At 52.9% G+C, this 23,722-nt stretch overlaps 1 protein-coding gene and 1 long non-coding RNA gene across 7 annotated transcripts; both read right to left on the bottom strand.

The window, feature by feature from the left end:
* Positions 1–80: 80 nt before the first annotated feature.
* On the bottom strand, positions 81–14,367 carry Rhof (ras homolog family member F, filopodia associated). The gene is made up of 5 exons (XM_032886577.1): positions 13,677–14,367; positions 13,324–13,411; positions 2,076–2,185; positions 1,864–1,998; positions 81–1,577 (listed from the first exon to the last, which is right to left on the bottom strand). The coding sequence occupies exons 1-5, from the start codon at positions 13,812–13,814 to the stop codon at positions 1,413–1,415; spliced, it is 636 nt and encodes a 211-aa protein (XP_032742468.1). The 5' UTR covers positions 13,815–14,367; the 3' UTR covers positions 81–1,412.
* A 1,024-nt stretch (positions 14,368–15,391) lies between these two features.
* LOC116885170 lies at positions 15,392–23,704 on the bottom strand. 6 transcript variants are annotated; one of them, XR_004385987.1, is made up of 4 exons: positions 21,466–23,704; positions 21,300–21,336; positions 19,559–19,669; positions 15,392–16,041 (listed from the first exon to the last, which is right to left on the bottom strand). It is a non-coding gene; the product is annotated as an uncharacterized LOC116885170 (long non-coding RNA). The 6 variants fall into 6 exon arrangements; XR_004385988.1 differs by lacking the exon at positions 21,300–21,336 and having other exon boundaries at positions 21,466–21,569; positions 21,998–23,704; XR_004385989.1 differs by lacking the exon at positions 21,300–21,336 and having other exon boundaries at positions 21,466–21,569; positions 22,379–23,704.
* Positions 23,705–23,722: the final 18 nt, after the last annotated feature.

The raw sequence follows: 23,722 nt of genomic DNA, 5'->3' as shown, positions 1-23,722 counted from the left end.
TAAAGCCCAGAAGATGAGTATTTCTGGGCTCTGTGGGCCAGTCCCGTGGCAACGCAGAAACTGCGCCGTTACGTAATCGCGGCTGTTCAATAAAACTTTATTTACAAGAACAGGCAGCGGCCACATGCGGCCCACAGGCTGTGGTTTGCTGACTGCTGCTGTATACACCACAATCTGTCCACAAGGCCATCGATTCTGAGAGATCACGAGGTCTTGGTTGGTTCCACAGGGGACAGCAGGGCCTTGGAGCATTTGGGGAAGGGGGCCGGAAGTTTCTTTCCTTGGCAGTCTGACTCCGGGGGCCAAGTCAAGTGGCGCTGTAGCAGACAGGCCAGCCAAGATCGTGTCGGCTTCTCAGATGGTGCCTTCCATCTTGGATGCACTAAACCTACCTGGTACACTGGGCTTGAACAGTTCTGAAAGGCAGACTCTAGACCTTCCAGAACGTGGTCAGACACTGGTGGTCAGCAGGCTAGTTCTGAGAAACTGTCCAGCGTGGGCGGGGGTGGCCATGTCAGTTCTGGAAGGAGGCAGAGGTAGTCCACTCCTGAGCTCCACACCCAGTAGAAGCAGAAATGGAGTCAGGTGGCGAGAAGCTTGACTATCTAAATAGCCCAAACCTGGCCTTTACAGGTGGGCCATAGTCTAGGGAGAGAGCCCATTTGCCTGAGGCCCCTAAAGGTAGGACACGCACTGACCATTAGGAGTTTCCAATGGAAGCTGGCTGTGGGGGAGGGGGTTGGAGATCAGACCTGGAACAGGGATCAGATGGGTGGGCTGGCTGGCCCGAGTCTATTTTGACGCTTTGACAGGTTGTTTCTTCTCCCTCTGAACATGTGTCTCAGACTGTGACCAAGCCTGAGACAGAAGTCCTCAGTGTGGTAGGAAGAGAGAGGCTGGTGCCAGCCCCATGTCCGGCTTGAAGCCTGTGTTCTCCTGATAGGCTGTGGTCCCCAGGTTCCTGAGGGAAGCAGGAAGAGGCTGGAGGATGTAGCCCAGCCTATCTCAGGAGCTCAGGGAGACAGTGACAGAAACATTGGGCTCGGGACTCTCGTGAACCGCGTTGCACATCCGTGTTTACCCACAGCTCTCAGTGCCGTTCTGAGTTTCAGGCGTGAGTTGGGTTTGGAAAGGGAGACACGCATGGCTTGGGGCAAAGTGGAGCTGTGACAAGGGCGCCTCTGTGGCCTGGGACAAGTGCCAGTCCCAGGGTAGAGGAACATTGGTGGGTCTGGCGCCCTCATTCACCAGTGCACTGCAGCCTGAACCCAAGGGGTGCCATTCCAGAATGTTCTGAGCGTCTAGCCCCAGATGCCAGACACTGGGAGGCTGTGCTGGGGCAGAGCCTCGGAAGGAGCCTGGGCCTGGGTCCCCCGCTATGTTAGTTCCACTCAGGCCCTCCGCCCCTAGGGTCACAGCAGCAGGCAGATCCTCTGTTTTTTCTGCCTCTGTGCTTTCTTCAGGGCGCTGAGGGCCACCTTGGTGGCTTCCCTGAAGACATCTTCCACATTCTCCCGAAACTTGGCAGAACATTCCAGATAGAGTGCGCCTCGCATCTGTTCACAGGCACTCAGGCCCTGGGGTGGGGTTAAGAGGGTAGAAAAGGCAGTGTTGATTAGATGGGGGACCTGAGGCCTCCTGACACCCTTCAGAGTCTTAAGAGTTTGGGGCTAGCTTTGGGGGCTCTCTGGAGTTGATGGGGACCCGTCTCTGTTCCCACACTGGCCAGTTTGGTGTTTGCATGGCTGGATGGAAGAAGCCACTCGCCGGCCCCCACAAAAGCCTGGTGAGACACCTAGGTGGTTTCTGGCTAGGGTCGTTCGGGGATCGTGGGCCCGTGCCGTGGCTGGCACCCCGGCCTACCTGTGTGTAGGTAATGGGCTCCAGCTGGGCTGCCCGGAGCTTCCGCAGCTGCTCCTTGTCCTTCCTCAGGTCCGTCTTGCAGCCGATGAGCACCATGGGGATCCCTCGGCAGAAATGCGTGACTTCAGGGAACCACTGAGGAGGGAGAAGGCAGGGTATCAGGGCAGAGGGCCCTCGGGAGCTGAGCCCTCTCAGGCAGGCAGCGACATTACCTTGATGAGGACGTTGTCGTAACTGGTGGGGTTCATGACGTCATAGCAGATGAGAACGAGGTGTGTGTTCTGGTAGGACAGCGGGCGCAGCCGGTCATAGTCTTCCTGCCCTGAAATTCGGGGAAGGAGTGTCAGAGGTACGAATCTCCTGGCTGCCTGGGCTTTGGTGGTGGGATGACCTCTTGGGCTAGTTTCCTCATTGATAAAGTGGGAGAGGCAGGGAAAGGGGAGACAGATTATACGTTGTCAAACTCATGCAGTGCTCAGCTGATCTGGTAATAAACAAGACCTGTAATTCTGCCAAGGATGGAGATGTTCCCTTGCCTGTCAAGCCCAAGACTCATATCTGGGGTCTTTGCCATTCAAATATCCCCAAGGCCGAAAGCAGGCGCCGGGCCCCAGCCTCCTTGGTTTTGAGACAGCTGTCTGGGCTCCTCTTGCCCATTCCAGCAAATGGTTGGAACAGGCACCTATATAAAACCACATTTCACCAGGCAGTCAGCCCCTAACCGCACCTGCCACACCCTGGGGAGACATGGGACAGTCCCAGACACGGCCCTCCACAGACCCAGTCCAGTCAGAACCTAGAAGCTAGCCTCAGACGCACAGCCATCATGCTTAGCTGGAGGAAACTTCCCGTCAACGGTTTTAAACTCCCAGAGAGAAGACACCGAGAGGGAGGATACAGGGAACTCTTCTGAGCTTCAGTGTTGACGTTTCGCTCACCTATTTGATCCATCTCCGAAGTGGGAACTGCAGACACACTTCCCTCAAAGCTCTCCTAGCAGAGGGCCTCAGAACAGCCATCCCTCGCTTGTGGTAGTCCTGGCGTCAAACCCAGGAAGCCACAGACCCCTTTCCTTGATCCACTCTGAATTCAGGTTTCACCCACTTCCCTAAAAAGGTATTTTTTTCCCCCCTACTCCAGATACCAGCCGAGAGTAACCATGCAAAGGTGTTTTTTAAAACTACCACGGTAAGGATGGAGCACGTTTGGGACTCACCGGTGACCCTCAGCCACCTCTGCACCATGTGATGTCCACCTACTACGGGGGACATGCAAGTCCCAGAGGCCCCCATCCTGCCCCGGCCCCATATTTCTGGGTAGTGCCAGCCTGCCCTCCAGTCAGGATGTACACGCTTCATCTCTCGCTGGTAACAGGCACAGGTCCCCTCTCACCTGCCTGGTCTTAGCCTCAACCAGCTCCCCCAAAGCACAGCTGCTAAGGTCATGGGCACCAGAGCCAGGTCAGACACGAGTTCAAGCCTTAGCTGTGTCCCTCACTTGCTGTGTGACCGTCACTCAGACACGTCACCCGGGGAGCCAGAGTCGCCACCTAGAACATCGACATCTTTTTGGTTTTTTTCTTTCTTTTTATTTACTTTTGAGGTTTAAATTTCTTTTCTTTTTTTCGGACCTGGGGACCGAACCCAGGGCCTTGCGCTTGCTAGGCAAGCGCTCTACCACTGAGCTAAATCCCCAACCCCAAAAGTTACATTGTTCCCATACCGGGAGTCGAACCTGGGCCGCCTGGGTGGCATTTTCTTTTTATTTAAAAATCCTCCCCCCACTTCTACTCATGCAAACAAAGACCTTATACAACAAACACCCCCGAAATCAAGAAAATAAAACAAAGCCACGCCCTCCCACATCTACCTAAGTAAAAGCACACAGAAAGCCCTGTGAAGTCCATTGTGTGTTGGTCAATTACTCCTGAACATGAGGCCTGCCCTGCAGTGGCTGACATACCAGTGCCACTGTATTGTAGAAAAGTCCCCTCCACCAGGTATGAGTGACAGATCAGTCGTTAACCTTTACCCTAGTGACTAGGTTTCCAGTCACTCTCTTTTGTATTGTTTTAATTGATTTATTGGGGCTGGGGAGATGGCTCAGCAGTTAAGAGCACTGACTGCTCTTCCAGAGGACCAGGTTCTGTTCCCAGCTCCTGGGGGTGCCAGACACATCTGCAGGCAAAACACTGATACGTATAAATCTAAACATTTTTTAAAAATGAACTTATTCTGGGGGCTAAAGAGATGGCTCGGGGTTGGGGATTTAGCTCAGTGGTAGAGCACTTACATAGCAAGTGCAAGGCCCTGAGTTCGATCCCCAGCTCCGAAAAAAAAGAAAGAAGAAAAAAAAAAAAAAGAGATGGCTCATCGGTTAAGAACACTAGCTGCTCTTACAGAAAAGACCCTGGTTCAACACCCACAGAGCACCTAACTTTTAAAGTTGATTTATGTCATGTGTATGAATGTGGGCAGTGGCTGGCGCAAGCCTTTAGTTAGTCCCAGAACTCAGGAAGCAGAGGCTGGTGGATCTCTTGTGAGTTGGAGGCCAGCCTGGTCTACAGAGCTAGTTCCAGAAGAGCCAGGACCACACAAAGAAATCCTATCTTGAGAAAACAAGAAATAATTTTTAATTAGTTAATAATTAGTTTAAAATTTTTTATGGGGCTGCTGAAATGGCTCAGCCATTAAGAACACTGGCTGCTCACGTGTGTGAGTGTTTTGCTTGAGTCTATGCATCCCATGCATGCAGTCCCGTCAGAGTCCAGAAGAGGGCATCAGATCCCCTGGATTGGAGTTAAAGACAGTTGTGTGCTATCATGTGGGTGCTGGGAATTGAACCTGGGTCCTCTGGAAGAGCAGCCAGTGCTTTTCAGTCGCTCAGCCATCTCTCCAGCCCATTTCTTTTTTCCTTTTCTCTTTCTTTCTTTAAAAACGGTCTCACTATGTAAACTTTGGCTGGGTTCTAACTCTCTTCCCTCTGCCTCCGAAGTGCTGGGATTAAAGGCATGTACCACCAGGTCTGGCTTCTCTCTCTCTCTCTCTCTCTCTCTCTCTCTCTCTCTCTCTCTCTCTCTCTCTTTTCTCTCTCTCTTTTAGGCCAGGGCTCGTGCATGCATGCATGCCTGTATTTTAGGGGTTTTGACACAGGGTTTCTTTTGTATAGCCCTGGCTCTCCTGGACCCTGGCCTCAAACAAACATACAAACCTACCTTGCCTGAGTTCTGGGAGTGCAGCCACCACTGCCTACCTGCACGTTTTGTTTTTTGGGATCTGTTTCATGTATCCCAGGCTGGTCCAGAACTCCAGACCCATCTGCCTCCAACTTCCAAGTACTGGCACATACCAGCCCACCCACCGTGGGACATGGACAAGTAATAAAAGCTGCCCTGTCAGGTGCCACCAGCCGATATCCCTCTAATGCGTAGTTTATCTGAGTATGCACGGGCCATCATGTGACAGCTGAGCCAGGGAAATGACCTATGCTGTCCTTTGGCCCAAGTCCCCTCAACACAGAAGTGGTCTCTTCTCCTCACTACAACCAGGAGACACCCTTTGTGGGACAGCGGGGCACTAACTCAGGATGTTATCCCGTATATGACCCCAAACGGTCTTCTCTGTAGACCGATGTCAGTGTCTTCTTAGCCCTGTGTATCTGATGGGGCAGCCTCCAGCCCTACATGACTATCTGAATGTCAACTAATTAACAAGACAAAGTTGAGTTCCTTGATTGTACTAGCTAGCTACATTTCAAGTGATTGTCACACGGGGCTGGTGGCTCTCACTGCAGAGAGCCTCATGCACAGATCTGCCTGCCTCTGCCTCCTGAGTGCCGGGATTAAAAGGCACGCGCCACCACCCTGAGACGATTATTTTATTTATGTCTTGGTTACTATTAATGCTCTCAGGAGACTCCATGACTTTTAAAAGAAAGCATTTCATTGCGGCTGTCTTACAGCTTCAGAGGTTCAGCCTGATGCCACCATGGTGGAAACAGGGCAGCTCGAAGGAGCTAAGTTGCAAGTTGCAGGCTGGGCTGGCATGAGCTTTTGAAATGTCCAAGACCACTCCCAGTGACACCTCCTCCAGTGAGGCCACACCTTCTCATCCTTCCCAAACAGTCGGGTACCCAGCATTCAAAGGAACGAGCTATGGGAACTGGTTTCATTCAAACCATCACAATGGGCATGGGTGTTTTGCCTGTGTGTGTGAGCATGCATCGTGTGGGTTACTGGGGCATATATTGCGTCACCTGGAGCTGGAATTACAGACGGTTGTGAGCCAGCATGTGGGTATCGAAAACCTAAACTGGGTTCTCTGCGAGAGCAACCAATGCGCTAAACTGCTGAGCCATCTCCCCCCCCCCGTGTATGCTTTTTTTCTTAAGATTTATTTTTTGTTTTGTGCGTGCGTGCGTGCGTGCGTGCGTGCGTGTGTGTGTGTGTGTGTGTGTGTGTCCCAGCACTTGCGAGGCAGAGGCAGGTAGATCTCTGAGTTCGGGACCAGCTTGGTCTACAAATCCGAGTTCCAAGACAGCCAGGGTTATCCAGAGAAACCCCGTCTCAAGCCTTCCCCACAACAGAGGCCCTTAATTACAACTCAATATGAAAGGGAAAATACAAATACAGTCAACCTATTGTCTTTGGATCCCGTATGCCCAGAAACAACTTCAGCTAGAAACAATCAGAGAGAAACACATTGGTACTGAACAAACACAGACTTCTTGTCACCTTTCCCTAAATAATCCAGGTAGCAACTGTTTGCCTAGCACCGATACTGAATCACGGGTAACCCAGGGTGACCGGAAAGGTATGTAAAGATGTACCGCCCCGAGGATGGAGAACCACTTCACGTAAGGATCGAATTTGGGTCGCCCAGGGTTTTACTATCAATGGGGGTGCAGGTGGGGGTCTTGGAACCCATCCTCTCTGTGAGTTGAGAACCCAGGAACGACTATGCTTGGATTCCTGTACCAGGTGGTGACCACCTCCCCCCCCCCACTATACATATATTTTTTTAAAGATTTATCTATTTATTATATATGAATAAACTGTAGCTGTCTTCAGACACACCACAAGAGGGCATCAGATCCCATTACAGATGGTTGTGAGCCACCATGTGGTTGCTAGGATTTGAACTCAGGACCTTTGGAAGAGCAGTTGTGCTCTTAACCACTGAGCCATCTCTCCAGCCCCTATACATATGTTTCCATTGCTCCTTCATAACTGTAATTTTGACAGTCACCAACCACAGTGTAAATATCCGATATGCAGGATATCTGATGTGAACCCTATAAAAAGGACACTGTGCTCCCCAAAAGGGGTCACGATCCACAGGTTGGGAACCGCTCGTCTAGAGGTTCCCACCAACACTTGTGAAATGAATTCCAGGGACTGGTCCGTGCTTTCTCTGCACGCCTCTCTGACAGGCCCTCCCTGCTCTCAGCTTGTCTTCCAACTGTGTGTGCCCCATTCTGCGGGTTCCAGACGGGTTCAGTGGACCTGCACCTGTTTTACCGTCTCCTTAAGAAATCCTGGTCCCCAGGGCAGTCAGGAAACAGTGGCTAACGGTTGGCTTGCTTTGATTCAAGAGGCAGCAGGGAAGAGGGCAGAGATGTGTGGGGCAGAGTAGCTACAACTCCACTGAGACATTAAAGTAAGAGTCCTGAGTGGAAGTGGGCGGAGTCAGGCTGCCATAGGTTGGAGGAAGTCAAACCACAGGGGGCTGGGAGCGTTCACACACTCTGCTGTTGCTGTTCCCTCTTCTAGAAGGTTCTCCTGACAGGTTGCAGCTGGCTGGTTCTCTCTCCCTCCTCACCACTGGGTCTAAGCAGAAAAACACCTCCTCCAGGAAGCCTTTCTTGACTACCCTGAGCCAACGGCCTCTTGGTGTCCGTCTGTCCCATAACAAAGGTTCTGTTTTCCTTTTGCTTTAGGATACGTCTTACGGCAGTATTTTTAAGACTTTTGTTCCCTTCCCAGGTATGGGGTCATTGCACACAGTCTTGGGAGTCAAGTGAGCACAATAAAAATTCAGTGAGCAAAGCTAAGGCCAGTCTGGTGCCGACACAGGCCTTTGGCATTGGGTTTCACTTCCTGACCTGTGCTAATCCAAGCAGCACCCACGAGGTGACTCAGGAGAGCGAGTCTGTCAAGGTCACAGTTGGGTACTCTGTAAACTGCAGTACCAAATAGCTTAGTCCCCACGGCCAAAGTCGGCTGTCTGCCCCAGCTGCTCTAACAGCACCGTGCATGCCCTCAAAGGCTTCCACTAGGAATGAACCCCACACTCAGTTTTCTTGCCTGTGGAATGAGCTGTAAAAGCAGGCGAGACTTGACGATTACAGAGATGCTGACTGATAGTGACAGTCACCTGTGACTGCCTCCCCTGCCCAAAATGCTTTGTTAAAATTTAATTCCCCATAAGTGCGAGCATCGATAAAGCGATCTATGCATTTGAGAATGTGGGTGCCCATGGGAGTCCAGCGGTATTGGCTCTCCTAAAGCTGGACTTACAGGTAGTTGTGAGCCATTTGACATGGGTGCTGTGAACAGGCTCAGGTCACCTGCAAGTGTAATACACACTCCAAATCACTGAGCTGTCTCCACACACACAATTTATCACACAAATGTAGCATTCATACACCGACCATCACAAGGTAGGCACTGGTTGCCTCCTAGCCCAAGAAACCGTTGAAATGGCTTTACCCCTCACACAGCTAAGTCAGACTCGGTGATAAAAGGTACTCAGGTGGTCTTTTGTTCAGCCTACCCCCAGAAGGCAGGAAAAGAGCTTCATGCCTGTAATGGCTAATCTTGGTTGTCAACTTCACACATCTGAGAAGAAAGAACCTCAGTGGACAATGGCTTCCAATCAGAGTGGCCGTTGGGCAAGTCTGTGGTGCATTATCTTGATTGCTAACTGTGGAGGTGGGACCTCTGAGCAGGTGGTCCCCGGTCAAATAAGGAAGGTTAGCTGAGCAAATCAGGAAGCAGCGCTCCTCCGGTGCTCTCCCATTCAGTTTATTGGTTCTTTTTTTTTTTTTTTTTCCGGAGCTGGGGACTGAACCCAGGGCCTTGCGCTTGCTAGGCAAGCGCTCTACCACTGAGCCAAATCCCCAACCCCCGTGCTCTCCCATTCAGGATTCAGTTCCCGCCTCGCCTCTCAGTCAGTGTTTCTCACCTGTGAGTGGCGACCCCTTTAGGGGTTGAATGACTCTTTCACAATGGGTCACATATCAGATATCCTGCATATCAGCCATGTCCGTGATGACTCATAACACCAGCAAAATTACAGTTATGAGGTAGCAATGAAGTAATTTCATGGTTGGGGGGAGTCACCACATGAGAAACTGTATTAGGAAGGCTGAGAACCACTAAGCTAGGTTGTCTGGAGTTCCTACATTGGCTTCCCTCAAGGATGGACTGCAAATCAAATTAGCCCTTTCTTCCCGCAAAGTTGCTTTTGATATCTGTTTTGTTACAGCAACAGACCACTAAATTAGGACAACGCCCCAGCCCTGACAAGGTTGATGGGGAAAACGGTGGCACAGACAGCTGTCTCCCCAAAGAAGGAGCCTCAGGGAGGGAATAGACATTCTCTTAGACACTCTCTCCTCCTCCCACTTGATTCTGCCTGACCTGACTTTTCTTAGGACTCTGTGTGGTCTTTCACAAAGATAAGGAATTTGAGCTGGGCTGTGGTGGTGCACCCCTTTAATCTAGCCCTGGGAGGCAGAGGCAGACGATCTTTGAATTCAAGGTCAGCCTGGTCTACAGAGTGAGCTCCAGAACAGCCAGGGCTACAAACAGAGAAACCCTGTCTCAAACGAACAACAGAATAAGGCCAGAGAGATGGCTCAGCGGTTAAGAGCACTGACTGCTCTTCCAGAGGTCCTGAGTTCAATGCCCAGCAACCACATGGTGGCTCACAACCATCTGTAATGAGATCAGATGCCCTCTTCTGATGTGTCTGAAGACAGATACAGTGTATTCATATACATAAAAAAAGTAATTAATAAAATGAACAAAAGACAAGGAATTTAGGTACTGTTACCCTGTGTTTCCCTGGAGGGTGGACACCCTCCATGCACCAGGCATGAGGGGCACACACATTCAGGGCCTGAGTCCTTTCTTCCCAAGCCTCAGTTTCTTTATCTGGGCAGAGGTGTGACCACTGCTATTGTCCTGTGCCCATGTTCACAGAGGCTGCCAGGATCTCCTTAAGCATGGCCTTGGTTCTAGTAAGGGGTTGTGGAGCGGAGCTCTCCGGAAGTCTCACCCACTTTCCTGCAGCTAGCGGTCTGTGGGGCAGGTGGAAGTGAGGCTGTCCCCCACCTGATATATTTCCTCTGTCAAGTGGGGTGTCCTCTTGACAAGAGTTCCTTCTCTGGGACAGGGCTAGAGCCGAATTGAAGATTGGCTACCGTGCTCCCCAAATCTGCTGGAGGGGCATTTACACTGCAGGAGGTGAGCCGTTCTGACCAAAGCATTGCTTAGAGAGGGGGGTGTTGGCAGCATGAGAAGGGGAAGCTGCTGGGGGAGGAACCCACTTTTACTAGCTCTAGGAGCGCCCCCATCCTCTTTCCTCCCCAGGGACCGGAAGAGTCAGGGAAGTCCCCGACCTGAACTCAGACCGAGGTCCCTGAGCTGACTTACTCTAAGATCCACAGCCCCTGTCTTGTCTCAGCAGCTCCTGCCCCCCAAAACCTCCCCCCTTTTCCCCACCGATTCTTCCCCACATAGCGTCCCACGCCTCTGTGTCCCTCCTGCACGAGATGAGAGTCTTTGGGTGGTGTCTAAGCAACCCCACCATGACACCACCCCTCTGCCCAGGAACCTTCTGGCCTCACCACAGCTTCCTGTCTGAAGATGTCAGGGCTCGCTCAGGGGAGGCTACTGGAGCTGTGGGTGCTGGGGCCCTACCCCCCTCTTACTTCTTGAGCACCCAGCGCTCAGTAAAGGGCTGTGGTGTCTCGGACTACTTCCGCAGGACGGAGACAGGTCTTTCAATATGTGTCCTGTGGGCTAGCATTACCCAAGATCGCCATTCCATTTTGGGCTTAGAAAAAAAAAAGTTCAACTTTTGGGGTCATTCCTATCCTTTAATTCTGATCACAGCTACTGGGAAGGCAGCCCCCCCCCCAGTTCTAGAACTTTCTATGGCATTTACTAGATCCATGTCTAACTCAGTCATTGCTCTCACCCCCTTAGCCTCCCCCCTTCTCTCCAGGCTAGACAGTTACTGACCATCATTTTCTCCCACATTAGCCCAAGACGCAGCCACAGGTAAAGCTGACTCATCTCCCTGATGATGAATTCATTTACTCCCCAGTCACTTCTAGAGGAACAAACACTGCACCACTGCGTGCACGCACGCGCGCACACACACACACACACACACACACACACACACACACACACTCACACACACATACACACACGAGAGGAATGACCCAGCCTCACAAGAACACTGCTCACTGGCCAGGGAATTTCCTCCTACCATTAGAATTCCCCCAGTCACAGAGGGCCTCTCTAAATTCTCCATGCCCTACAGAAAGAGCTGGGGCCAGAGCCATGTGTAATGGTGCATACCTCAGGAGGCTGAGGCTGGAGGATCGGAGGCCAGCAGAGGCTACTCAGGATGTTGGAGACCAGCAAGTGGAACAGAGACCCTGTCTCAAAACAAACTCACTCAGATTGAGGACTGGGGATGTAGCTCGGTGGTGTAGGGCTTAGTATACACATGAGTCTGATTTCCAGCCCCAGCACAAAACAGAACAAAGAAGTCGGTACAGAACAGTATGTACCGAGCCACCAAGAACCAGCCCTTGCACTGTGTGTATGGAATTTGATTTCATTCTTTTGCCTCTTTTAGCTCTGAGGAAAGATGAGGAGAACGAGCTTCAGCAGCCCTCGATGGTACAACAAGTCAGAGACTTGGTCTATTTCCAAGCACGTAACAGAAAGTCATGGACCAGATCATTATACCAAGCAATCCTCACAACCTCCCTCCATCCCTCCATAGCCTCTTGGGACAAACTCATCCTTTGATCCAGTAGCAGCTTTCTGAGCCCTCATACGGCAAAGCTGCCTGACACGACCGTTGAGCATCTCTCTTTCCTCAGAAAATGCCCCAAATGGTCTCTGCTCTGGTCTGGTGGGGGAACTTTCCCGAACAGGGAACTCTGGGATGTAAGAGGAAAGGCTGACGGCAGAAGGAGGGAAAAACAAGACTTTCTGGCCTCTCTTGTGGGGCGGTATGTAATACCTCTGTTCAGCCATTACGTGCCCCAGAGTGTGGTCCACGGTCCTGCCCCTCCCTGGTTCCTAGTAAGAGGCATGTGAAAGTGGGTTTTCCTGACAGACTTGGACTGCTATCTAGGCCACGCCTCAGGAATTCCTTCCTCATACACCTGGGGTTGGAGGTGAGGATGGGTGGGGAACCTCAGCGGGTCACTCAGAGGGGTAAGGTGTCTCTCCAATAGAACCCACCCACTATATGAATGAGATAAAGGTCTGAGGTGGCGACATACACCCCCACCCCCACCCCGGTCTTCTCCAGGAAGGGTGGAGAGGCTGTCTGGATCTGGGCTCCAACTGAGATCAGCGACTGTCACACAAGCAAGGATGGACTAGCCGGGAAGGGGCACTCAATGACGCGGTTCCACCCGTCACTAAACACTGAGTCACAGAACTGGGTGAGGCCCCACCTGGTCCAACCTTTACCCTGCAAAGACTGATGACATCCCAAGGGAACCACGGTGTTCGAGGACTATGAGCGGGCAGAAGTTCCTTCCCTCTTTGAACCGGCAGTAACAGAGCCTTATTTTGATCCAGACTCTTTGCCAAAGTTGTCTGTTTCTTCACAGAAAAGACACACAAACAAACACCCCAAAGAAAACAGAATAGATTGAAGCTCTAGGATCCCAGAATCTGGGGGACGGGAAGAGAAGTACATTCACAGGACCTGGGGGTCCCCAACACACCGACCTGCCCTGCCACACGCAGAATCCTGCGGTCACAGCTCTGATCTAGATCTCACTAACCTAAAATTATAGGGCAGAGAAAACACAGCCATTGGAATCCAAGCCCCAGGGGACTCAAAGCCAAGACCACGGTAAGTAATGAATTCGGCAACCCTGGGAGGCAGAAGTACGGCCCACGTTTTCTAGAACCACAGGAGAGGAACAAAACTGGGGAACAGTACATAGCGCTGGGGGGGTGGGGGTTGCGGGCAGGGGGCGCGGGCGTTGTGGGGGGAGGCTCAGAGTTCACCTTAATCTATCACCTCCACTTAAAGCTGACATGGCTTTGGTCCTTTTGGTTTCCAGAGCCTCCCAGCCAGCCAGCACCCTGCAGGGACCTGACATGTTAGGGTGTCAGGAAGGGAATGCCCCAGAAGGCAGGGGAAACCTTGGGGATGACCACAGGGACCCTCTGGGCTCTGGTGCACTCACCGGCCGTGTCGTAGAGGTTCAGGGTCACCTCCTTGTTACCCACTGTCACACTAGCCGTGTACTTCTCAAACACCGACGGGGCATAGTGCTGTGAGAGAAGGGGAAGGGGGAGGTCGGGTTGATCTTTTAAGGGGTGCAAAGGACGGCTACAATCCCAGACATATCCCTCCCCCACAACTGTCTAACACCCTCACTCCAACCAGCTCAGACCTGGCAAACCACTGGGCTCAGGAATTCTCATAGGGCTGCCTGGAGGAGACATCTGAGATTCCATGGTCCAGGCTGGGGGAAACCCCTTGTTCCCTGCGGTCCCAAGCCCATCATCACCCCTCCCGCCACCAAGCGGGCCTTACCTCGGGAAATGAACCTTGGCAGTACACCATTAGCAGGGACGTCTTGCCGCAGCCGCCGTCACCTACGATCACTATCTTCAGCTCCTTCCTCGCCGAGCTGGGGGCGGCGGCTGGGGCCGGAGCACCCGGGGCGTCCATAGCCCGGAGCCGCAGCGCTGGATGCTGCGCGCTTGGCTAGAGCCCAGTTGAGCGACAGGGCGGGGGCGGGGCTACAGGGCAGGGCTACGAGGCTCCACCCACTGGCAGCTGGCGCCACCTCTGCCAGGCAGCCTCCCAGGTTCACCTCCCTGTCTTAATTCCCCTCGGCTGTGGTCCGGGCCCTGGGTATTTGTCTTGCAGGCCCAGAGGAAATGAAGAACCCGAGGAAATGGATGCTGAACCGCAAGCGCAGTGCATCCCCCATCACCACGCGCCCCTGCACCCCCACCCCGTTTAGTAGATTCGTGGTTTCTGCCTCTTCCTAGGGACAGCCTTTGGTTGGCAGGCTCCGCCTTCTATCAAGGACCCTTTGATTGGCCGATCCCACCCCAACAGAGATGTGTTGATTGGCGGGCTGTACCCTAGCACCCGGGTTCGCATCCAGCCCTTGCTGTTAGTCGGCTGACACAGCTTATCTTCCCACAGGTTGTAGCCGCTGTCGTCCGGAGATGATGCCAAAAAGTGGGTTGTGCGTGTCCACATCATCTCACCCTGGCCCTTGTCTGTGTGCAAATGCAGGATTTCTGCTCACCCACCCTTCCCCACCCACTCTGTTGGCCCACACTGTGGAGCCATGGCGCCCTCTGCCGGTGAATGCCTTTAGCACTGACTTCTGACCAAGTCTGTTTTTTTTTTTTTTTTTTTAATTTATTTATTTAATGTATGAGCACACTGTCGCTGTCTTCAGAACCCCCAGAGGAGGGCATGGGATCTCATTACAGACGGTTGTGAGCCACCATGTGGTTGCTGGGAATTGAACTCAGGACCTCTGGAAGAGCAGTCGGTGCTCTTAACCACTGAGCCATCTCTCCAGCCCCCCAGTCTGTTTTTTTTAAGGCAGACTCAAAATACAAGGCTCACAAGTGCGACCCCAAACATGACACGTCGCAAACGTGACGAGCCGAGAGCCCCAGTTGCGAATATCTGGCCCTTCCATAAACTTTGGAAACTGATGATCCCCGTCTCCACCAAGAAATGTTCTGGTGTCACGCCCCCCCCCCCCGAAACTGCACTCTCGTCCGTCCCCATTCAAATAACTTTTAGCTAAGAGCATAATAGAGGCAAGTACTAGCAGGACAGCTGGCTCGTGTCACTGTGACCCATCCTTTTCTGCTACTATGTGTTGAGGGTCCACTTCTAAAACCAGGCCAGTGGTAGGACCCTCCTACTAGCGGAACTTCATTTCTTCAAAGTGTTGGCAAGGCTCAGGGGTCTTCTTGCCCTGGGCCTCACAATGCAGATTCCCGATTTTCAAGTTCTCAGCAAACATCAAGAAAATTTTACTCTGTGGAGTAAACTACCAACCTCGGTTTTTGCTTCCCAGCCCCCTCCCCTTTCCTCCAGGAGACGCAATACACGGCTACACCACCAGGGGGCAGCAGTGACCGCCCGTGGAAACTCAAAGGACAACAGGGACTGGGTGGGTGGAAACCTGAATCAACCTCCAGCTGTTCAGGAGAAGCCCCTCTTGTTCCCGGATCAAGGGCCCCATAGACAAATGTTCAGCGACTCATTCGTTCCTTTTTCAACTTGTTTATTGAGAAACAACCATGTTCCTGCCTGTGAGGAGCTCAGTCTGGAGGAGGTGATGGGAGTTCCCGGGACCAGTGAGATCAATTTCGAGACCACAGCTGAAGGACCGGGAAGGTTGTGTTTGTTATATTGGGTACAGCACGGAGGGCGAGCCAATAGACGCTGGAGGGGTGCCCAACTCGGGCAAATGTACCGCAGCTGGAAAACCTTCAGGTTTTCAGCGGCGATAAGGGAGACAGGCCCAAGTGGTTGTCAAGGTAACGGGCTAAATCAGGGAGGGCCTAAGTGCTGGTTGAAGGGGGAGGAGGGCTGCAAAGAAAACACAACAGACAGGACTCAACAGAGTCCTGTCAAGGGGAGGAGGGGCTAGGCTATCTCTTAGTGGCTCATGAGGGCGGCAGAAAAAAAAGAAAAGAACCAGGACAATTTCCATTGACATGCCAGAGGTGGTGAGGTTCCTCAGAAGAAGAGCAGGCCATTGGAATAAAAATGGCACAAAGAGAGGAAGATTTGGAGTAAGCTGGGAACCGCTTACCTTTGCAGGACCCCAGGTTTCTTCTCTCGGGTGTCTTTTGGCTTGGCTCTTGACTCAGGAGACTGACTGGCTGCGTTTGCCAGTGGGGAGAATTCACTTCTAAGAAAAAGAACTTGTTCTACTACATATAACCAAGAGAGGGCTCCTGGCTTCCCACAAATTCCCCAGCCCTGCATCTCCACTCTCCAGCCTCGGTGACAGAGCAAGTCTGCAGGAAGCTGCATGGAGGAAATGACAAGAAGCAAATAGTCCTGGCTCCGGTGGGTTCCAGCCTGCCTACCCACCCAGCTCCACCTCAGCAGGAGGCTGGCAGAGCCCCAGCACTACCAGGCCTAGAGTGTTGGATCTGGACTCAGCTCGTGGTGATGGTGGGGCTGAATCTGTAGCTAAAAATACCTAGGAATCCAGCCAGCTGCTTCTGAGAGCCTCCTCAGAGGTCAGGCAGGGCCAAGCCGGCCCAGCTGAGGAGATACACACACTCACCCACTCAGGGTGGCTTACTCCCTCATCTGCAAGATGTTCTGGGGGGCCTGGGTCACTCTGATTGTCCAGGAATTCCTGGAGAGCATAGGAAAGCAAAAAAATTCCTTCCACTGGTTCTTGCTTCAAAACCCCTCAGCGAGCTGCCAGGTGGTCACTGGGAAGACTAAACCACAGATCCAGGGGAGCAGAGGCACTGATGGCAGTCGTTCAGGACAAAGTACAAATTGGGGTGGGGGAGGCTGAGGCCTCCACTCCCCTTTCTCAGAGGCTCCATAAATCAATTATTGAGCTATCCAAATGCAGATGGTACAGATACGAGCTGGAGATAGACTCCAGCTAGAGCCTAGAGATAAAGTAGAGGGGTGAAGCCGGGCTGCCTAGGGTGCACGCTATCTTATCTACCTAGCTCGGCAGTCTCCCTCCAGGTCTCAGCTGCCTAGCAGCAGCTCTAAGGACCGAGCGGAGGATGGGCAAGTCACTTCTGGAAGCCAGGCTGAAAAACAGCTAACGCTGGTGCAGAGGAGTGTACGTACGGTCCTAAGCTGTCACTAGGGCTAGCCCGGGCACGGCAAGACCCTCCTCCATCACACGAAAATTTTAGAAATAGCTCAAGAAGTTTTTGTTTAACGTTCCCCTCCTGGTTCCCTACGGCAAGAACTCGCCTGAGGGCACGGAACAATCGGAGAAAACACTGGGGGCCTGGAGAGCGGTGATGGCGGGTTTTTCGACCCATCTTGGTTGCTCAGAGAGTCTAAAAGGTCATATTCCACACTTGGGCTCCAGGCCAGGTGGAGGAGCCGGAAGGGGCGGGGACACTGGAATCTGTGTAGTAAAGCTAGTCCAGGCACCTCCCGGTTCAGGCAAGCCTTCCGCTGGCGTGGCCCTCTCTCAGCAGGCCAAAGCAGCCCCGCCCCAAGCTCAGTGGGTGACCAGTAGGCGTGGCACCCCTCGGGGCCAGGAACAACAGCAGGACAAACTGCCCCACCCTACTGCCCAGGGGGTGATAAGGGTGCCAAAAAAGGAGAAAGGGAGGTGAAAAAGCGTCAAGTAGCGACAGTCACAAGTTGGCCCGATCACTTCCATCTTCCCCTTTCAAACACATCCCAGTTTAGCGCCTAATTGATCCCTAAAGCCTGTAGCCCTCAGGGGTACAGCTGCTACATCGCGACTTAAATCAATTAGTCTGAGGCGGGAGGAGATAAAGACCCCAGACCCAAGGACTCTAACCAGAGCCCTTGGGTCGTATGAACGAAATCAACTTAGGAAAGCGCTCTTCTCCCCTGCCCCCCTCCTCAATCGGGGTGAGGAGTTCGCCTTCCCAGCATAAAGCCGGCTCATCCGCAGACTTCATGCCTGGCCCTCTGTACCGGCAGGAGCCACAGGACCATTGTGGTTCCTTGTTACCAGACAGCTCTCTGGCAGTGATAAAAGCAGACAGCTGGCACGGGAGGGAGCCTAAAATAACCCAGACAGCTGGGCCAGGGGGTGTCATGGGCCCAGGCTCTGGTCTGAAAATCAAGACACCTGGAACCCGGTCCACGTTCTGTCTGTCGTGGCCTCATAACCTTGGGTGAGACATTTCTTCTCTTGGGGCCATTGGTGGGTGGCCCTTAAAAATCATGACCCAACCAAAGAACAGCTCATCGAGCCCGGGAACAGGCTGGACTCAAACACTGGAAGAAAAACAGGGCTGGCTGCCTTCCCAAGCAGAGCCAGTTTTCTTTCTCCTTTGCCTGGAGGCTCCAGCACGTGCTTCAGGAAGTGGGCTGGCGGGGAGGAGCCGGGGAGACAGCCCAGCCCCCACCCGCGCAGCCAGCAGCCACTCCCAGCAACAGTACTTATCACAATGGAGGCCAACTGGTTGTGAGGTCAGAGCAGGCGTCTGGCCCCCTTAATCTCACTTAATCCTCCCACCAACCTTTTCCAGCAGGTATTGTGGGCTTTTTTTTTTTTTTTTTTTTTCTCCACGGGGGTGGGGAGGGAGAGAGACACTGGTCCAAGGTCACTAGCTTGGGCCACATCTAGCCTACAGCTGCCAGGCTTGAAGCATCCCTGATTCAAGGCACCAAGACACCTCCGACAACAGACGCAGTTCGGAAGCCTGCCAGGCCCCCTAACCCACACGTCAGTACTCACTGTAGGGGTGAGGGGAAAAGGGAAGACAAGAGGCTGGATGCTGAGGCCCTAACAGGGGAAGCCAGCAGGATCCGCGGCACCTGCGGCCAAATGGCTTATCAAAGTAACGTAACGAGAAACACACTAGGGGGGCAAGGGTCAGAGATCAAGGGCCACACCGATTTCAGCCGCGAAGCTTCCTGCCTGGGAGGAGGGCAAGCCAACTGCTAGCCACCAAGCCGGGCAACATCCCAGGTGTCACCTACTAGGAGTCTAGAAACCTGACAGTACCTGGGGCCTTGTAAGAAGTACAAATTCTTAGATGTACTGTCTAAAAAGAGAAGAGACCCGAGAGACAGGCACGGTCAGGGTCAATGGGTTCCACCACTGACTTCTGATGCCGGTGCAGTTGGGCAGACCCTGCTCAGAATATGTAAGGTCATTACGGACAGGTTAAGGGCCAGCCTACTTTCCTGTCCAGCTCTGACACATTCTAGACACCAGGCTAGCGACACCTGGCCTTGTTGAGAGGAGGATCCGGGAAAAGGAGAAGCCAAGGAAATCTTTTCTCTCCGGAAGCTGGATAACACTTCAGGTTCTTTGTTTATCCAGCAAGCCAGACATCAGAAGGTGGCTCATTTGGTCACCCCAATGGGGTTCAGGAAGACTGAAGCACCATTGGCAAGTCTGACAGCAGTCTCTGTCTTCAGAAGCTTCCAGGGCCCTCCTACCCACCATAAAACACACCACTGGGAAATACTTCTTAGTCCTGCTCTAGTAAGCTGCTAAATTCGGCAAGAGAATCGCCCGCCCTAAACGCCCGACAGCAGAAGCTGACAGGCGGGGCTGGATGGACCCAGCAGGCCGCCCATTTCACACACACAACCGCCACATCAGCGTGGGGGAGGGGCTGCAGAACCAGCCCAGCGGGTTTGGGGATCCCAACCAGCGCTTCGAAGGCCGCAGGTCAAAGCTCCCAGAGACAGTTCTCTCAATTCGGGAAAGGGCTCTTACCTACCTTAGTGGGAAGGCTTGTCAGTCAAACTAGGCCTGCTCCAGTTGTCCAGAGGAAGCCAGGAGTGTCTACTGTGGGGACAACACAGACATTGCTCCGGTCTCCGGCCAAGACCTGTAAATTCGGACGATCTGTTAGGGCAGTTCCAACAGTTTTGTAGGTCAGAGAATGGGTTGGCCAAATGCAAACCAACAGGGTCTACCACATAGAGAGGGAGCCACAGAAAATGCTGCCCCCCTTCCTCAGCTGACAAGGCGGCCCTCACTCTGGAATGGGTGGGGGTGGGGTGAGGGTGGCTGAGTCACTAAAGTTCAGCCCGGGAGACGAGCAGCAGGAGACGACTCATCTGCATTTCCAAAGACCCGCCCTGTCCGCATCCCCTCCCCCAGGAAGGCCAGGATCTAAGGCTTTACCCTGGGGCACGGTCGCGGCGGGGGGTGTGGGGGGATCCCGAGGGGGAGGCCCCAATCGGCTTTCCCAGGCCCCAGCCCCCCCCTCCAAAACACACCTCCAACCCACAGAGCTGGGTTGGATGGAGGCTGTGCCCCTGGCGTCCAAGTGAAGGGACTCAGCCTCGGCGAGGGCCTCTAACCCAAAGTGGGGACAAAAAGGGAGACCCGCCCCTCCGGCTCGACTATCAGAGGACGACTGGGGGAGGCAGGGGTGGGTCTCCTGAAGCCGAGTGGGCAGTGAAGGGAGGCTAGAGAGCCCTTGGCTACTACTGGCTCCTGTTCCGAGGCAGAACGGCAGGCAAGGGCAGCCAGAGCGAGGCCTCGTGCCCGCGTGGGCCTTGGGAGTCCGGGGCTGCAACGGAGATCGGGGTCCTCAACCCGCCTCCAGCGGCTCGCCCTACCGGGCCTCGGTTCCCCCCGCGGCCGCCACTGTCCAAGCCGCGCCCGGGGAGGGGGTTGGGGGGAGCGAGTCGGGAATTATGGTGCGCGACTCCCCCCGAGGCCTAAGGTCCCCCGAGACCGGTCACCAGGATCGCGGGCGCCGTGCCTCGCAGGCTCTTAGGGCCCGGCACTGCCTCCCGGCTCCCAGCGACTACCGGGGGAAAGCAGGATGGCGGAAGGAAGGAGGAAAGCCGGCCGCCATTAGCCATAGCAGTAGTGAACGGCCGGGCGGCTTCAGCTTTGGCTCCAACCCGACCCAGCCCTCGGCTCGGCTCAAAAACCTGAAAATAAAACTCGTGTTTGGGAGGGAGGAGCGAGCGCGGCCCGGAGGACAAGCAGCGCCGGGCTGCAGGCGGGAGAGATGCTGCGTCATGGTGCCAACATGGACGCCGGCCTTTTGTCCTTTTTCTCTTTGGAAGAGCAGACGAGCCCCGGAGTCCCGAAGAGCTGGCTTCCGGGTGCAGAAACCCCCACAATCGAATGGGAACGAGACCTTAGATTGGGTGGGAAGGTATCCTCGCTTTTTCAGCCCCTCCATCTCCAAAGCACTTGAAATTTCTTCTCTGCCACCAAGGTTCAGACCTGAGGCGAGCCAAAGGAACTAACGCAGACAGCTCCATGGATGCCCCAGGGTACTGGGGACAGGCTCTCCTCGCCTTTGGGGCAAAAGAGGCACAGGGGTATGGAGAGTCCTCGTCCCCTCACCCGCCCACTGCAATCGGCTGCCAAACTCAAGCTCAACCCCAGCTCCCAATCATCTGTAGCCCACGGCCTGCTCAATCGAGTTCCTCGAAGGGGGCAAAATATACTTTAAATTGTCTTTTCTTTTTTAATTTTAGTTTTTTACTTACCGGCTCAGCCCGGTGCCATGGAGTCTAGAAGAAAAAGCTGGGCGGTGTTTTTGGAGATGTTATTATAAAAATAAGGGTTTTGTTTTTTTTTTTTTTTTTGAGGGGGTATTGTTTGGTTGTTTAGTTGAGGTAAAAATCTGGGGTTATGGTGTCCTTTTGTTGTTACCTTTTTGTAAGTTACACTCATGGTATTTCTGCTCCTTCCACGACTGCAAACTTTCCAGGGTTGGGCTGGCAAAAAGGCGGCTTCGCTGAGGACTGTTTACTGCTCTGGATTTACCAATGGTGTGATCGTCATTAAGAAACAAAAGGCAAAAACACAGTCAAATCAAACAAAAGGCAAAATAGCTCACCAGCCATCCCAACCGACAGAGAAAATACCACCGAGTTAACGTAGGTGTTTGGCTTGAACCGGCTAGGGCTTTTTGTCCAGTTTTAATCTAATTTTCAGTGACGGCTTTCAGTCTTTTTATACAAAAGGTCTTCCTTTCTTTCACCCTCCACCACCCCACACCCAAGTCGAGAAAAAGAGCTGTTTTTCTTCAAATAGATCGATTTTCAAAGAAAGTGTAAGAGCTACTGGGAAGAAATCTGAATAGCAACTATTGCTGTAAACATTTTTTCCCCCAAAAAGCTTGAAGCTAAAAAAATCGTATTTTTATAGAAGCAAAGGTCTAAAAGCATTTTAACTGACTTACATCAGACAGAGACAAAGACAACACATGCAGATGAAGGTTCCGAAAATTCAGTTCATCTCAGGCGACAGTAACACGAAAACTCAAGTGCAGTAAGGACAGAATGGATTGGGTACTTACAATGTAAAAGGTTTTTAGAAAACTTAACAGTAACAACAGCTCACAGATTTTTGTTATTGTTGCCATTTCGCTACAACTATACATTTAAAACATTACCTTGTTAAAAAAGAGTTAATAAGATGGTCAGGCTTAAGTGTTTAATAGAGGAAACTATATTTAAAAATTTATTGTTCAGTCAAGAGAATACAGATTAAGACAGCTCCAAGCTCTCCCCTCCACCCACCCAAGAAAAAAAGAGGAAAAAAAATTAAATATGTCATTTACTTAGGTTTTTTTGAATTCAAAACTGTTAACTGCTGACATTAATAGTGTGCTATGACCTAGTTATACAAGACAAAGATGGATTCCAAGTCATAAGGAAAAATCCAGATCTTTTTAAAAGGTCTTCTTCATTCTTCCAAGTGTGAGTCCTTTGGCAAATGTTAAACACATTCAGGCGTCCTGAACTGGATGGTGGAGTCAAAGGAAAAGCATTCCCCATTTGCAACAAAGGAAAAACCCACTTGGCCATTTAATTCCATTGCAGAAAAATGGCTCCCCTCATCTGTTGGCCTCTCCTTGGAGTCTGATGAAGGATGTTTTGAGATCAGCGTCTAATAACTCAAGCCCTATAGAAGCCGCGTGCTGATTGGCTGCCGCGCCCTGCCGCCCTGCTCCAGCCAATTACCTACCCACGGCCAAATTACAAACCCCGAAAAAGAGCCCCAATATGAAATACACCACCACGAAGCCCCGGCGAGGCGGCTGCTTCGCCTCGGCAGCCCAAGAAGAGAGACCGAGGGGTCTGCAAACAGATCCACGCGAAAGCCGGGGAAGCCTCAGAGTTGCGCTCACAAAATGGAAGCCGAGCGCTGATTGGCCGCCGCCACTCCCGGACCTTTAATAAAGAAAGGGGAAGGAAAATGATAAATGCAAAAAAGGGGACTCTCTGTCGCTGGTGGCTGGAGGAAGGAGGGAGGAAGAAGCATGTGTTCAAGACAATCACTGGGCGATCCCCTCCAAAAATAAAAACAGAGAGGAAAAAAGGAAAAAAAATAAATAAAGAGCTATCTTCCAGTTCCAGGCGAGGGCTGTATCCTCCCAGGAATGTGAAGGCTAAGGTGGTTCCAAATCTTGGTTTCCCCTCCCCAGCACAGCTCCAGGGAGGGAGGGGGTGTGCGGGCCGAAGAGGAAGCGGGATCGGAGATACCTCGATTGCAACTCGTTTGGGGTCGACGTCTGCCTCCCTCCCCAGGCTCCTAGTAGTCGAACACACACAATCACCCCACTCGAAACCCAGCCCTTTCGCCGAGCCTCCACGCGTCCACCTCCGGTCTGGGCAGTTTAGAAACAGTTTGGGAGGCCCTGGGGGCGCACGCCGTGGAGTGTTCCGTAGCTCGAAGGGTAGCCCCAGCCGCGGGGGAGGTAGAAGCCGTGGAGACCCCCCTCTCCCCCGCCAGCCGAGCCCCCCACCTCAGTCCCAGCAGAATAAATAAATTAAAAGGCCTTCCCCCCGGGGAGGGGGGGGAGGCAGTGTGGGAGCGCGCGAGTGAGGGGTGGGGGGCCGCTGGGGCCCGGGGCTTTGGCGGCGCAGCTGCCGCCGCCGGGAGAGTGCCTGGGGAAGCGGCG

This window comes from Rattus rattus, chromosome 16 (assembly GCF_011064425.1).
Source record: "Rattus rattus isolate New Zealand chromosome 16, Rrattus_CSIRO_v1, whole genome shotgun sequence".
In the NCBI taxonomy this organism is placed as follows: Eukaryota; Metazoa; Chordata; class Mammalia; order Rodentia; family Muridae; genus Rattus; species Rattus rattus.
The sequence above is the reverse complement of the archived record's forward strand: the minus strand, read 5'-3'. Positions and strand labels throughout refer to the sequence as shown.

Excerpts from the sequence above, each read along its gene's own strand:
- Rhof (XM_032886577.1), bottom strand. The coding sequence starts at position 13,814 with ATGGACGCCCCGGGTGCTCCGGCCCCAGCCGCCGCCCCCAGCTCGGCG. Across the intron at positions 13,412-13,676 it reads GCCAAGGTTCATTTCCCGAG|CACTATGCCCCGTCGGTGTT; the intron begins GTAAGGCCCGCT and ends CTTCTCTCACAG. Across the intron at positions 1,999-2,075 it reads ACGACAACGTCCTCATCAAG|TGGTTCCCTGAAGTCACGCA; the intron begins GTAATGTCGCTG and ends CTCCCTCCTCAG.